This window comes from Eucyclogobius newberryi, unplaced genomic scaffold (genome assembly GCF_026437365.1).
Source record: "Eucyclogobius newberryi isolate DKJ021-1_F unplaced genomic scaffold, fEucNew1.0.hap1 SCAF_5, whole genome shotgun sequence".
In the NCBI taxonomy this organism is placed as follows: Eukaryota; Metazoa; Chordata; class Actinopteri; order Gobiiformes; family Gobiidae; genus Eucyclogobius; species Eucyclogobius newberryi.
In genome coordinates, this window is record NW_027316167.1 from 31066949 (window position 1) to 31083045 (window position 16097).

General features: G+C 39.4%; 1 protein-coding gene across 1 annotated transcript in view; it reads left to right on the plus strand.

Annotated features, from left to right (window-relative positions):
• adamtsl3 (ADAMTS-like 3) overlaps positions 1-16097 on the plus strand; it is a 194906-nt gene that overhangs the window by 160583 nt on the left and 18226 nt on the right. Inside the window, exons 5-6 of the mRNA XM_072465424.1 lie at positions 4635-4871; positions 12132-12258. Coding sequence (XP_072321525.1) covers positions 4635-4871; positions 12132-12258 — 364 coding nt within the window. The remainder of the gene's footprint in view (positions 1-4634; positions 4872-12131; positions 12259-16097) is intronic.

The window sequence follows — 16097 nt, forward strand, 5'->3', positions numbered from 1 at the left end:
GAGATAAACCAGAGATAAACCATAAGTAAACAAGTTCTAAACCAGGGCTCTGGTCTCCAGGGCTCTGGCATGAAACAAAAGTTAAACAAAAGCTAAAACAGAGCTAAGCCCAAGCTAAACCCAAGCTAAACCCATGAACAAATCAATCAAAAGCATATTCAGCGCCAAGACTTTTTCCACGTTCTCATTACAACACTTACAACGGAAGTGCCAATCACGTGGGAAAAAGAGGAAGAAAGAGGAAAGTACAGCTCAGGTCCAGTCACTCCTCCCACTGCAGGTTTAATTAGACATAGACAGACCGGCTTCTCCCTGTGGTCCACTTCCTGCATGAGAAGAGCTCCTGCCATAATATTTATACTCCACACGACTGTCTGTGGGAGCTGGTCAATGAAAGCTTTAAGAGTCTACAGATTCTTATTCAAGAACCAATTCAAAATACAGTACAAAGCAAAAGAAATACAACTAAAGTGTGTCTATATGTCTTTAGCTAAACTTTGAACTGAGGCAAAGTCGTGATTGACCGTAACTCCAGGGGCCTTTCCAAAGTTTCCAAAGCGCAGTGCTCTGTTGGGCGTGTGTGCAACTAAAAGCTCACATAGAACGCGGGCTGCAGCATCTGCAGGCGCTAAAGAGTGGACTTGTTTATTTCCAACATACAGTGCATTACAGAGGTCAAGTCTGGAACTAACAAAAGCACGCATGGCCTTTTCTATGTCTGTCTGGCAAAGAAAAGGTCATTTTCAATACAAAATATTTGTACTTTCTTTGTGTCTTTCATTTGGTCTTATACTCGTTCTGATAAAGCTCAAGGTAATTCCAAAACTCAGGTTCAGGAAAGTCAAATTTTGTCCTTGTTTTTTTATTTTCTTTTAGTATCAAGGCTATTTGGTTTAAGTTTGACTAGAGTCTAGAAACAATAGATGCGCCTGAAAAATGATGAATGAAGTGAGTAGTTTGTGTATTTCCCTTTGTCAGCCTCTGTATCCCACCTATTTCCAATTCAGAAAAACCAGAACATTTAAATGCATTTTAGAATTGTCCCAACTATATATACGGTAGACTACATATATAACCTCTTATCCCTATAAGGCAATGCGTACATAAGGGGTAATCGAAAGTGCTTTCAAAAATAAGAAAAGATTAGCGGTGCCAATGATCATGACAAAACTAAAGTGATCAGACGCATGGATTACACTTTACATGCATCGATCACATCCACCTTGAGTAGTGGACCATCTGTCAGTTATTGCAGATAATATTCATAAAGTTTAAGCACCTTATGAAACCCTCTTGGTTAAAACGCTCTGATGTGCTCCCGGACAACAACACGGAGCAGCCACATGTTTCTGTAAACACGCACGGAACTACGAGCTCACCCGCTGGTCTTTTAATTAAAAACATAAAAGAGGTCAAGAGCCAAATATGTCTTCTATCAGCCGTATGAAGTGACGAGCGCCAAATAGTTTCCATCTCAGCCGCAGAACGCATGGATTCACGCGTTTACAGGTGCGCACATGCTGGTGATTTTCTCATTTAAAAGTGCTAATTTAATGCATACCTTAATGTGAAAGGAGTCATGGGCCTGTGAAAACGGTAGTTAGTTCTTTTACTGAGAGAATGTGCTTTTTGAAGTTACCTGCATGTGGAAAGTGAAAATGCAAAGCACATCATGGCATTGTTGCGTTTGAAAGTGACACATCACATACTCGTCCTCGCGCCTCTTCTGCACGTTTTACTTCCTCAAACTGTCCAAACTGCTCAGAGGATGAAAGCTTGCTCTTATAGTAGAAAAAAGCTTCAGTTGTAGTCATCTGGACTCAGTTTGAAAAAATAGACGTTTCGACTCTCATCCAAGAGTCATTGTCAATAACAGAATTTGGATCGAGAACTCCGATATTAATACTGTTCTGTGGTAAGACCCGCCCATTGGGAGGAGCCTTCCTGAAGTAGAAAGAGTTGTTTGTTTCAACAGAAACTCCCCCTTGTATCTACCGAGCCTATTCAGAATCTTAATGGGCTATTAGAAACCTCTTTGTCTTTGTGAGACCCTGGCTCAACCACCCTGAGTACCTGATTAGCATCTGAATGTCCTCTACCTTTCCAGGGGTTCAGTAACCCATTATAAATAACAGGAAGATTAAACCTTAGCCCTCCATTTCTGTTTAAAGAAGGTCTTTCTTTTTTAACAAAAATAGCTTCCTTGACTCCTCTTTCAAACCATCTTTTCTCCCTGCTTAAAACCTTCACCTCACCGTCTTCAAACGAGTGATTAGAGGCTTCAAGATGGAGATGCACGGCACTCTGAGGTCCTGAACTAGTATTTCTTCTGTGCTGATAGAGCCTCTTGTGCAGAGGCTGTTTAGTCTCACCTATGTAACGTTCTTTACAGCTTTCTTCACTGCATTGGATCGAATAAACTACATTGCTCTGTTTTTGAGTCGGCAACTTGTCCTTAGGATGAACCAGTTTTTGTCTTAAAGTGTTTCCTGGTTTAAAATAAACAGGGACTTCGTGTTGTCTAAAAATTCTCTGCAGTTTTTCCGACAGGCCAGACACATAAGGGATAGAAACACCCTTCCTTCTCTGTTCAGTTTCCCTTTTGTCCTGCTTCTTGGTTCTCTTCACTCTGTTGAGAGCCCAAGCGGGGTAACCACAGGCTGAGAGGGCATTTCGGACATGTTTTTCCTCTTTCTTCTTGCCCTCTGAGCTGGTGGGCACACCTTGAGCTCTGTGTTGTAAGGTTCTGATCACACCCAGCTTGTGCTGTAGTGGGTGGTTGGAACCAAAGAGCAGATACTGGTCCGTGTGTGTAGGTTTCCTATATACCTCTATTTGGAGTTTCCCGTCCTCTCCTCTGATCGTGGAACAATCAAGAAAGGCCAAGCGATTCTCCTTAGCGTCTTCTCTTGTAAACCTAATATGTGGGACCACAGCATTGATGTGATCAGAGAAGGTTTCCAGCTCTTGTTTCTTAATTGTTACAAAAGTATCATCGACATAGCGGAGCCACAGTTTTGGAGCTATGCCTGAGAATGAGGACAGTGCCTTCTTCTCAAAGTGCTCCATGTACAGGTTGGCCACTATGGGAGAGACGGGCGAGCCCATGGCACAGCCATGAATCTGTCTGTAAAATTGTCCCCGGAATTGAAAGTAAGTGGTGTTCAGACAGATGTCCAACAGTTTACATATGTGTTCAGGTGTCAGTTTGGTCCTTTCCTGTAGGGTGGTGTCTTCCTGCAGTCTGATCCTCACTGCTGCTACTGCATCAGAGGTCGGGATGCAGGTGAACAGGGACACAACATCATATGAAACCATGAGGTCATCTGGGTCCAGTTGGAGATGTTTCACTTTATCCACAAAGTTGTGCGTGTTTTCCACATGATGTACCTAATTCCCCACAAGCGGAGCCAATTTAGTTGTTAAATGCTTGGCCACATTGTAGGTGATGGAATCTGTGCTGCACACTATGGGTCTGAGTGGAACCTCCTTTTTGTGTATTTTTGGATTTGCTCTTATAGCCACTCCCTTTAGCTCCGCCAGATGCACCGCTGCATGACTTGGACATGAACAGCACAAGTATTCACTCAACCCACGCCGTTAATTGGTGAGCAGAAGCACATTAGTGGCTAAAAGTTTCAAGAAAACTGTCGATCCAAAAACTAGCAAGACTTGGTCAAACTTCATATAATCAATAGCCTTTATTTCTATATTTATTAGAATTTTTATTAGAAGAAAAAGGTTTGTGACTCGTGTGATCGTTATTGGCAGATTAAAATGTCAGATGATCATTATCGGTGATTGGCCTCAAACATCCTGATCAGAGCAACTCAAACGAACAAAAACATATATAATCGTTGAATATATTTACTTTAAAAGAGAAGAGAGGAGATAAAATCCTTTCAGTCATATACACAGCTAAACAGAACTATTTTGAACTTTGATTTGAACATTGTCAGAATAGACTATTATTTTTGCAATGGCTTAAGAGTGGAAATAATGTCATATGTCTTTGACTTGCATATCACTTTTAAGATAAGATAAGATATTCCTTTATTGTCCACACATGGGGAAATTTCGTTGTTACAACGCAGTAGATACAGGAGGAAAGGACAGATAACTTATAGGAAGTTTCAAAAAAACACTCTTAATAGAAGAACTCTTATGAACAAAACAAAAAAACTCTTATTAACAAAACTCCTCTCATATCTTAATAGGGAATGGAGGAAAAAATAATAATAAAATAAAATGAAATAAAAAGATAAAAAATAAGATAAAAATAAAATAATAAAATAAAGTAAAGTAAAAATAGCTAGCATAAGACTAAATAATACTAATACTAATGGTAAGTAAACAAAACACTCACTGGTTATCAAAAAGAGGTTATTTAATTCCAAAAAGTAATTAGCCAATAGCCACAAGAAATGCTAGCTTGCGGTATAGATGTGTAAGTTATGATTGATAAAGTTACACAATTCTAATTTAACAGCAAAGTTCCGGGTGTAGAACAATAATAGGATGGTGATCAGCTTAATTTGGAGATGAGGCTTAGGGACATGTCTTTTTTGTTTTGTTTACATGCCGTAAACGTCCCGTATGACTCCTCCTCTTGTCTTTTCCATTGCTCGTCTCAGGACTGCCCTCTAGAGGCGGGGGATTTCCGTGCTCAGCAGTGTTCAGCCCATAACGACGTGAAGCTCCAGGGAGAATCACACGAGTGGATTCCCGCGCCGTACGACCCCACGGCCCCCTGCGCCCTCCGCTGCCAGGCCAAAGGAGGGGCCCTCACTGTGGAGCTGGCCCCCAAAGTGCTGGACGGGACCCGCTGTAGGGACAACGCTCTGGACATGTGCATCAACGGAGTCTGTCAGGTCAGTGGACTCTTCTCATCCACTATTTATCCATTTTCTTCCATTTTCTCCAGGCTGAGTGATGGTCTAAGGCTGTCCTCGCATGTCCCCTAACCCCTCGATCACTACACAGTCCTGCCCTATTCAGCTAGCTTTATAGTGCACTCAATGACGCAGCGATACATGCGTTCGCGGTGACGTCACACAGCCGGGACTTCCCCATAGCGGCCATCTTAAAAGGGGTACTCGATATATAAAAAACAACTCGACTGCTTCCTTTTCTACGGCAGAATGAGCTACGAATACTTTGATTATTTAGACGATAACGGCAAACTAAGGTACACGACAATGCTATCATTTCTTGGTCAGTCAACAGAGCAATGTCCTAACAGAACGCAGGTTTTTGGTATTTTGGCCTCATATTTCGTATGTATTAGTCGTGCTGTTGTGCCCCTTTCAAAATGGCGGACTCGGTTGCCACTGCACAAGTTCCCGGATGTGCGAACGCATGTATTAGGATGCTCAGCTCACTACTTTCTCATCCCCGTGTGTCATGTGACTCCTGCATCTGGGAGGGGGAAAAAATAACAAAAAAGTCAGCAAAACTTTCGGATGGATTAGCTCCTGAAAAGTTTTAGACCAAAGTATCCTTAAATATGTGCGCAACTATTTCACTCACAACCCGTAAGAAATGTGATGGGTTTTTTCTGACGTTATTTGACTAGTTTTCCTCCCAAACGATCAGGTTTTGACATGTTTATTTCATACCATTTTAGTGTGAGTGGTTTTGAGAAGGAGAAGAGACAGATCAGAGTCTGAGGAGGAGAGACTGTCTCTGCTGCTGTTACAGGAGGAGGCGGAGCAACACGAGGATGAGGCTGGAGAGGTTCAGAGACACACAGTCTGACCAATAATCTAAATAAAACACAAAATTGACAGAATGAAAACGTGTGAAGGCTAATTTTACTCTGATAAAGATAAATCATATTAAAAACCTTCCTATATTTAAATAAATTATGGCTCTATCAAACCTTTTTTCCCTGAAGAAGGGCATTATGTGTTCTAACTCAACATGTTAAAATATATTTGATCTTTATTTCAGAATACAAATTAATGTGTTTACAGCTTTATTTCTTTGTTAAAAATACAAATTTAAAAAATGCAAGTGTTTAAAATGACCAAACAACATAAAGAAAATATCGGTTATCGACCCATGCTTTTCCCATAACATTGGTATCGGTATTGGCTTAAAATTCCAATAACTTATTTCAATGCATATGTTTTAATGTTACGTAAGTACGATTTTGTCAGCAAGTCCTACATTTACATTTTTAGCCATGTAACGCTCCCCTTTAGCAAACATTTACAGTGCTCTTCCCACCTCAACTCATCTTTGACATCTTTATCTTCTGGCGTCTGAGTGATCAACTATCTCCATTCATAAAACAGTCCAACCTCTCTATAGTTAAAGAATAAAAGGTTGCACTTGAATTTAAAGCACAGTAATACGAGGGTAAGTGGGATAATAAGAGGGATAAATGTGTCTTGCAGCCTTATATTACCGTTAGAATATCTACTGGCAATTCGTAGTCTTTTTAATGGAATATGAAGCTAAATTGTCCTGTTTTGATCAACTATTTTTTAACGATTAACCATAACTACACTTTTAGTAATTGGTTACTTTCAGTTGCTTTTAATTAGGGTGCTATTTAAGCTTCGTCAGCAGGAAAAAAGCACAATTGGCAAAAGCTATACGGAGAATTCTTAACAATATCGCCTACAATGTTCAAGAATCCCACCAAAAATCAATGCGACATGAACACAACAGCCTTGAGCATTTGTACTGGTGCATTTCAAATGTTAGCGTTAGCATCCGCTGCATTTTGAGTGTAAAGTGACAGGCCTTTGCAGCTAAAACAGCTGTTGCGTCAGAGAGATTACAGACTGTGTTAAACAATCCGACTTTTTCTGGTCAGTCGCTGAGTGTTTGAGCGGCGACAACAAATAAGGACTGAGTGAAATATGCGAGAGAAATGACAAGTATAATCACTGCATGCGACCGTTAAGCAGACATGCTCCCGTCGCTCTCTCAGAGGAATAACTAATCTGACAAGTAGAAATTAAATTCAGACTTTCATAATAAATGTACGCGGGGACTGAGGCAATTACACCTTTTCTCATTTACAGACGTCAGCTTCAAACATGGAATCATGAAATTGTCCTGTGCAGCGGTGTAGAGTTATTTTCTCGCCTGTAGGTTTTTTTGTGAATGTCCTCAGTACTAAACAAAGCCACGTGTTGAGCATTGGCCCTTTAACCAGAGGATGGCCGGTTTGAAATGGTGTGTCCCTGTCGAGGTTTGACACTTCGACCTCGTCCACTTTTATTACACTAATACTACTAATGTTAGGGCATCTGGGCTAAACAAAAGGCAAGGCAAGTTTATTTGTAAAGCACATTTGGTACTCAATGTAATTCAAAGGGCTTTACAGAACAGGGGAAATGCATTAAAATCACGATACAAAGAGATAAAAACATAAATAATCATGATTAATTTTACATTATTTTATGTCACAGATAAACTTAAATAATAATAATAATAATAATAATAATAATAATAATAATAATAATAATAATACATCTGCTAAATATTATTGTCCTGGACTATTTTTCTTTTGAACAATGACATAAGACAGTCTTTTCATCTACGTTAAACACTTAAACTGGTGGAGGAGATATAAAAATGCAGAGAAAAAGAAGAGGAAGAAGACAACAAAGAAGATGAAGACGTAGAAGATGAATACGACAAAGACGTGGAAGACGAAGAAGTAGAAGACAGAGAAGAAGATGAAGAAGTAGAAGACAAAGAATTAGAACACAAAGAAGACAGCGAAGAAGACGACGACAAAGAAGAAGATGAAGACAAAAAAGAAAATTAAGAAGTAGAAAACAAAGAAGATGAGGATGAAGAAGAAGAAGAAGAAGAAGAAGAAGAAGAAGAAGAAGAAGAAGAAGAAGAAGAAGAAGAAGAAGAAGAAGAAGAAGAAGAAGAAGAAGAAGAAGAAGAAGAAGAAGAAGAAGAAGAAGAAGAAGAAGAAGAAGAAGAAGAAGAAGAAGAAGAAGAAGAAGAAGAAGAAGAAGAAGAAGAAGAACATTTAGCTCTAAGAAAAGCAGTTTCTTTTGTAGAAGTACTTTTCTACATTATCTGGACATATGACAATCTTGACATCTCGCACAAATGTTTGGATTGTGTAGAAATGGATCCGAGCGGCTCCAAAGTACAAATACACCGTCTGTCAATGTCTGGATATAACTCCTGTCACAGATCCTAGTAAAATAAGCCCCAGTGCATTTCTGCGGTGGCTCTATTCAACCAAACAGACTATAAGCTTTCGGTTTCTCAGAATTCAATATTTGCATTGGAATATTTATATTAACTCATAACAGATCACATGTACTGCATATTAGTGGTTTTCATAGGAAGTGATGTTGGCCCATTTGATATTGATTTTTCTCTTCAATAAAGGAATACTAGTACAGATGCATGTATAGATTTCATGCCCAAGTAGTGCAATCTGATCATTTATGTTGTGCATACGTTTTATTTTTCGATATAAAAAATGCAAGTACCTTCAATTTGTTTTGTTATTTGACTAAATTTAGATATGATTTCCAATATGATTTTATTGTCCCTGTAAAGTTACATTGCATCTACATTTTCCCTGATATTATAGTATTTGTTACAACACAAAAAGTAGCAGTGCACAGACAAACTGCCGGACAAGATTTAAAAAAGGAGCAGGAAACTGACAATAATCCCCAACCACGGCAGCATCTGTCCAAGTATGTACCAGATTGTGACGATATGACATCACATGCCAGGAACAGTCTCTGCTGTTTGTTAATATTGTCCAACAGAGGACGTTCCAGTTGAGTCACGGAAACCATTTTCCAGTGTTCACATTTGGGGTGTGTGTTGGATTTCCAGGCCAACAACAGCACCATCTTAAACTGCAGCACCGGCCATAATGTCTGATGTGAGTCCCAGGTTGTCTGTGGGACATCTGAATATACTGTAGCTAAACTGTGATGTGGTTTAATGTCTCTGGAATAACAGGGTGCGTTTACACTTGAATAATCACCGAATCAAAATTGGGGCCAAACCAGGACGAAACCCAAAAGCAAACCTTGACTAGATCAGGACTAAACAAAGACTGGAAACGGACCAAACCAGTTCCAAACCAGGACTAAAATGGACTCAACTTAGGACCAAATAACGACAAGTGTGATTGTACCTTTAGAAAGCCAGTTAAACATCGTGGACCAAAAAGAAGATGTACAAGTCTTCTTTTGGCAGGGGAACATTTGTCACGCTGGAAATGTTTTATTCAATGTATTCACTCTACATTTGACCCATCTTTCGACACAGTTTTATCAATGTACCGAGTACCGAGCTGGAGGTAAAGCCAATTTTATGTTTGGTTGACGAGTGAATCGGACAGAGAACACCCAAACACGTCACACCATCATAAAATAGCCTTTTCCTTGCATCGGTGTCCGAGTGCTTGCTAATTTTCTCACAAAAATCATAGAACAGTATCAGCAAAGTGCACATTTATCTTTCTCAAAGTCAAACTGCAGCCCCCTTAATTGGCCCATGCTTTGAACGGGGCCCCGCTGTGCTGCTGGCAGGGCGCAGCCTCCTCTCAAGACGTCCCCAAAAAGACTTATTTCCTGATTTACCACTTTGGCACTCAACCTTCATTCCGCTAAATCCAATATTGAGGAGAGCAGCTGTTTTGGGGTTTGGCCCGCACCCAGGAAGTAAATGGATTTAAAAAAACAACAACAACAAAAACCCACCACTGGAGCTTATTTCCTTTAGGCTAAAACGTTGCACGTCCCACTAACGCTCAAGACAAAACTTTCTGTACGATACACTGAACTTAATTTGCCCGAGGTGGGTACTTACATTTACTTGAGTTACGTTTAAATTTACATTGTACTTTTCAGAGTGGTAGACGCCACACTTTTACTGCTATATTCTAGTGTGTAACAGTATTCTTACTTGACTTACTTATTCCACTGTGTGCATAAGGAACAAAACCTTTATGTTCACTTTTTCATCTCCAGGTGGCCTTTCCTTCTGCCAGGGCCCACACACATCCATCATCACGCTCCCATTACTACAGAAGTCACAAAACCCCTCAATGCCAGCGCAGTCCGCGGGCATCTTATGTATAATTCCATGTTAATGTAATTTGAAGGACAGAATATTGAATAATGCACAACATCTGGTATTTTCAAAGGACAGATGGCGAAAATGAGGAAAAACTGAAACGCGTTCATGCCGTTTCAGCCATTTTGAGGCCGTCCCCTTCCGCTGTCGCCTCCCTCCGCTGTCAGATGGTGGTGAAAAGAACTGCCTTCTTCAATACTTAAAGGAGACAGAGGTTATGGGTTTGATTCTTAGTTGATATGTGTCCTTTATTTCTCTGTGAATATGAGTTTGTGTTTTCGACTGAAATAAATACGACGTAGTTTGGGGGGGGCTGATAGTGATTACAAATACAGCGCTATACGCGGTCGTCTTTAGCGCAGGTTTAGCTCAGGGGCCAAAGCAGCAGAGGAGTGAACCGAGCCATTATATAGTTTTATTATTTGCACTTATTCAGCACTTATTCGGTCCTCGGACAATAAAACTCTAGACGCAGAACATACTCAGTGGTCTCATTTTGACCCCAAGAGCTGCTTTTACAGCATATCTGTGCTGAAGCTAAACTTATTTTACTCAACTACATTTGGGAACAGCTTCTATTAAATAGTAAGTGCAATAATATTTGTGTAGTGAGCAGAAGTAGCAAGCAACAAGTTATAACTGCAGTTATAATTGCAGTACACAGGGACTGAAGTATTAGAAAGTATGGGAACACAGAACTATAACATGTATTCAAAAGCAATGAGACCACAGTATACGTATGATGTTCTTCAAGTTTGATGATTTGGTACAATGCAGAACATTACAGACAATTCATAAAGCCTAAACAACTGAAAGAAAATATTAAAATCTTGTTCAGCAAAACTAAATGTTTAAATGTGGAGCTGTTTAAACATATACAAACATAAAGTATTTAAAAAATCTGCAGAAGAAGAAGGATGAGATCGAGGAGAAAAAATTTGATGAATTGAGTGTAAATTAATTCATTGTGATACAATGTTTGGTGAAACAAATGGAAATTGGTATTTTCTGTTGTAGTATAAGCTGTAAAAACACTAAACTGTCATATCACTCATATGTTATGTTATCCAGGAAAGGTGTTGTTTTAATACTCATGATAGTAACACGTGCAAACCCTCCAAAAACTTGCATGTTGCTCAAATAAACAAACTGAACCGAACTGCACAGAAAGTAAAATAAGTTGTATTTTGCGGCGGCAGTGGTAAAAGTCGGAATATTTCCAGTCGGAGTAAAAGAATCGGTGGTAGCTGTATTCGACCCTCAGCCCAGCGAGGGGTCCCACACTCAGGAACAGCAGTCCGGATGTTTGGAGCTGATAGAATGAGGCCAGTTCTTCCTGTAGCTCTGTATACAGATGAATTATGTATGGAGAACATACAGCTGCAGTGGAACATGCACAGAAACAACACCAGGAAACGTCGCAGGAGTAATGGAGAATTAGCTTTCGTTTTGGGGTTGTAGAAATGATTATGACATGACCTGGTTCAGTCCTAGTTTTTCTAAAGATGTATTCAAGCAGAGTTGGAGCTTAACTCAGAGTAAAACACTTCTGAATTTCAGGTCAGGATAACATCAGGACTAGACTAGAACTAAACCAGCATGAAACTAGGACTTTGTAAACCAGAACTAAACCAAAAAACAGATTTACAAGAGCTACAAAAGCAGGACAAAACTAGGACCAAACTGGGACCAAATGGGACCAAACTGGGACAAAACTGGGACCAAACCAGGATTAAACATAGACAAATCCAGGACCAAACCAGGACCAAACCAGGACCAAAGACATATAAATCAGAAAATAAACAAGTTCTGAATCATGACTAAACAGCAGTAAATTCAGATTAAACCAAAACTAAATCAGCCCCAAACCAGGACCAAATTATGTCTAAACCAGGACAAAATTAGACCTAAGCCAGGACCAAACCAGGACGAACACAGATAAAATTCCACACGGAAAGGCTCTACATCTTCTGAGAATCAAACGTTGCCTTTGTGCCTTTGTGCCTTTGTGCCAAACACCAGCTCTCTGGTCTGTTGTGCAGGAGGTGGGCTGTGACCATCAGCTGGGGAGCAGAATCAAAGAAGACAACTGTGGAGTCTGTGGCGGTGATGGAACCACGTGCCGCTTGGTCCGAGGGCAGGCGTCACCGAATCTCACCCGGGATCAACGTGAGTACACTGTTTATTGACCAATTAAAAATGTTTTTTTTTTTTATAAATCTCTCAATATAATTACATCAAAAATGGAAGTGCATTTTATTAAATTAGGGTGAAGAGCAGGGAGGACATTCAGCAAATTTCCAGAGCTGAAATACAGAGATTTAAGACAGCGGGGGAGATGGATTTTATTTTAATTTTATTTCATGTCAACAAACAGTTCTTCCACAGGCAGAAGGACGTGTGAATCGCGTGCTCACCTTAACTGTGTAAGGACGTGTCATTGTAACTATGCGCGGGGGATTTATGTAAACACTTATTTAAACCTAAAATAGAACCCTGTGAGTGAATATTAATAATATCAGTATGTGCAATATTGGGGGGTGTTTTCATTTATTGGTAACAGTAAAATGTTTGAATATTGAAGGAGAGTAATGATGTTAAAGAGGTGTCTGTGTGTTTACATCATATAACCTACAATTAACTGTATTACCGTATTTTCCAGACTATACGTCGCACCGGAGCATAAGTCGCACCAGGCAAAAAATGCATAATAGAGAAGAAAATAACATATATATGTTGCACTGGAGCATGTAATACAGTTGCAAGTGTGAAAATAACAAATGATATCACAAATAAGTATAAGTATATAAGTATAAATGTAAGTATAAGTTGCACCTCGGCCAAAAGGGGCTATACCTGATTGTTTTTTGTTTTTTTATAAGGTAAAATCTTTAAAGGTTGGACACCAGTATAGATATGAAATAAAAGTATCTCGTAAAGTGAAAAAGAATATCTTATTGTGGAGCGTTTTATTCTTTGTGAAACAGAAAAGGTGCATTGTTAGATTTACCATGACCGTGAACTCTGAAAGTTGTCAAACGTGCTCATAAACTCATGGTGAATAATCAGGATGCGTTTGAAAAGTGAGGAATTCCGTTGAATTGGTGTAAACAGATTCAAATAATATCGGCATCTCTGTCCCGAGAAGGATTCAGTGAGAAAGATCTGAATAAAACTGTTGCATTGTTGTTGAAGATGCCAACCCTGGTATTTTAAGTCGTTGTACTGAAAGTCACACAGTTCTTCCAATATTATTTGGCTTGACCACCTTCTCTTTAAACTAGGCTCCTTGTGTTATGGCATCACAAGAATGCAACATTTACTTCCTTGATTCAGCCCCATCATGGCCGTCCTGTCCTCCCCCAGTTTTTATTCATCTGAAATGGATTATTGAAATGCCATCTGGACCAGGCCACATACTGCCAGCTCATGGGGATGCAGACATATCATTTTCTATCCAAAAACTGAAATTGAGTTCTGCACCAAAAAGATTCAATTCATTTACCTGTTTCAAGGCCAGAAATACCCCACAAACATTACTGGAGCTGACAGAATATCTCTGAAAATATATTATTCCACTTATGATTTAGAGACGAAACAGAACAGTTACATTTATCTTAATTGTTAGTTTAATTTTTCCAGTTTTGTTATTATGAGAGTTGGATGTTCAGATGGATTTGGGCTCCTACTATAACCTAATGAAAGTTTTACTGCTTGGAAAAAATATCTAAACAGAAGTCGATCATTATTTGTCAGAAGAATAAAGTAATTTTTGAACATTGAATAATGCCACCACATTTGGCCTCAATATAAATGAAATAGCTTAATTTAATATAGTGCAGAAAAAGAAGAATTGCACTTTATGGACTGTAGTTTCATGTGGATAGGAATATTGCAGAAATATTAACCAATAAACCATGTCAAAACATCAGCATTTGGACAGTTAAACAGCAAATTTATCTTTGGTCAGACTTGGATGATAGAATTAGCTGTTTAACCGTCAGATTGCAGATTTGTTTACCTGGTTTATGGCTCATATCTCTGCCATTATTCAACACCAAAGACGGGATTGTTTTCCGTTGGAAGGTCGTGTAAGCCGTGCGTTTGTGGAGCCAATCCCAAAGAAATAACGACATTTCAACATTTTGTGATCATAAATTTGGACAGTCACAACCAGAAAATCTCCCAGAGTTAAATAAAAACCTGCAAACACTACTCATTAGCTAGCCATCTGCAGTTCATTCATAAATTTACACAACAGATTTAACTCAGACGGATATATTTAGCAATCCATCTGCAAAAAACATTGCTACCTCCGACTTTCCCGTCTTCAATCAATCAATCAATCAATCAAGGAAAAGCCACTATTCAAAGCACCAACAAAAGCATCGGTTCTGACAGTCTGGAGGGGAAATGTCATCAGATAAGTAACATTTTCGCTTGCACCATCCAAACACGCACCAATCTGGCACAACCCTGAATTCACAAGCAACAATAAACCCCTCGATTTCCAATCCTGGGAAGAAAACGGCATCACCCACTTAGGTCACATCTTTACTAAACAGCACCAGTCACACATTTGGGTCAGGAATATGGCATTGGGAGCAGTAAGAAATCTATATAATACAATACAATGCTGACCTACCCAAGCCATTTATATAATGTCTGACTCTAACTCTCTCAAAAATTATCTAAAAATATATATAAAAGAATTATAAAGAGAGAACCCACAAACGCTAACCAATTCCTGCATTGAAATCTGCAAAAAAATCTGATCAATGACCACTAATTCCCACCTATAACTTATACAAATGGTCAAAAATGGGATTCTCCACAGAAATATGCACAGTACACACACTGATCAATACATTCCGGAATACAATCACACAGTTAACGTTGCCCTCCTCAATATTTGGCTGCCACATCCCAGAGACACTTTTACACTTCATGCAATGCAATATAGATCATCTCCCGGTGCTGCCAACTGTCGCTGAGAAAGTCGTCCCGATCAACTGGAAATCAAGGAAAACAATATACATTACCAGTTGGAAGAAACCTCATGTTAGAACACATCTTTGAAAGTAACTCTCAGAACACGCTCTTGACACATCTTCGCTCGACACGTTCCTTCAATCGTAACACCCCGAACACGCATACAAACAACTCTGCCCCCACTGGTCGCACAAACAACAAGTGTGATTTGACACAATAATTGCAAAAACTGAAACATAAGGGCAAACAGTGGGGGGCCAACCACTGGAGTTTTTTTAATGCCTAATCTCCTCCTCAGACGCCACAGAACAGGGCAAACAGGGGGAGGGGGCTGTGGCCAAAGACACCATCCTATCCCTAAACCACATACATAATATACCACATTCAAAATAAATGAATCTATGGAGCAGATACACCCTGCCACTCAATGGAAGGACAGTAAAAAGAAAAGCCTGGAATATCCCAACACACTCCACCCTATATCACGCATAAAACTGCAGTTTAACTCCTCCTTCGCGCCGTAGAGCGAATCACGTTTGACTTAAATGATAAAGTCTCATGGGAGATGGGAAAGAGGCAATATATATATGATATGTAAATGTATATCAGTTAGCATTACTTACTCATTTTAATAAACTTCCAAACCAACCCTTTTCATTGTCCAAAACTTCTGATTAGGTTTAAACAAATGGTATTAAAATCCTTTGTTGATCTGGTGAATTGGACTGAAATTGGCTCTTCCTAAGCGTTTCGATAATAAGGACTTTAATGAGAGTTTACTTTTAATGGATTTTCACATTAAGTTGAATGTGAATGGAGGCAGCACAACGTAATCAAAGGTCAAACACATTTGTTAATATCCCTTTGATCCACAAAGTTTTTTGCAGGGTTTGAAAATGGTGCATGCAGAACAGAAACTTTCTCTCTGTGAATTTTAATATGAGGCTCGTTAGCAGTGGCTTTGTGAAATTGGCCTTTTTCCTCCTTTCCTAAATTACTCCACAGAATTCCACTGC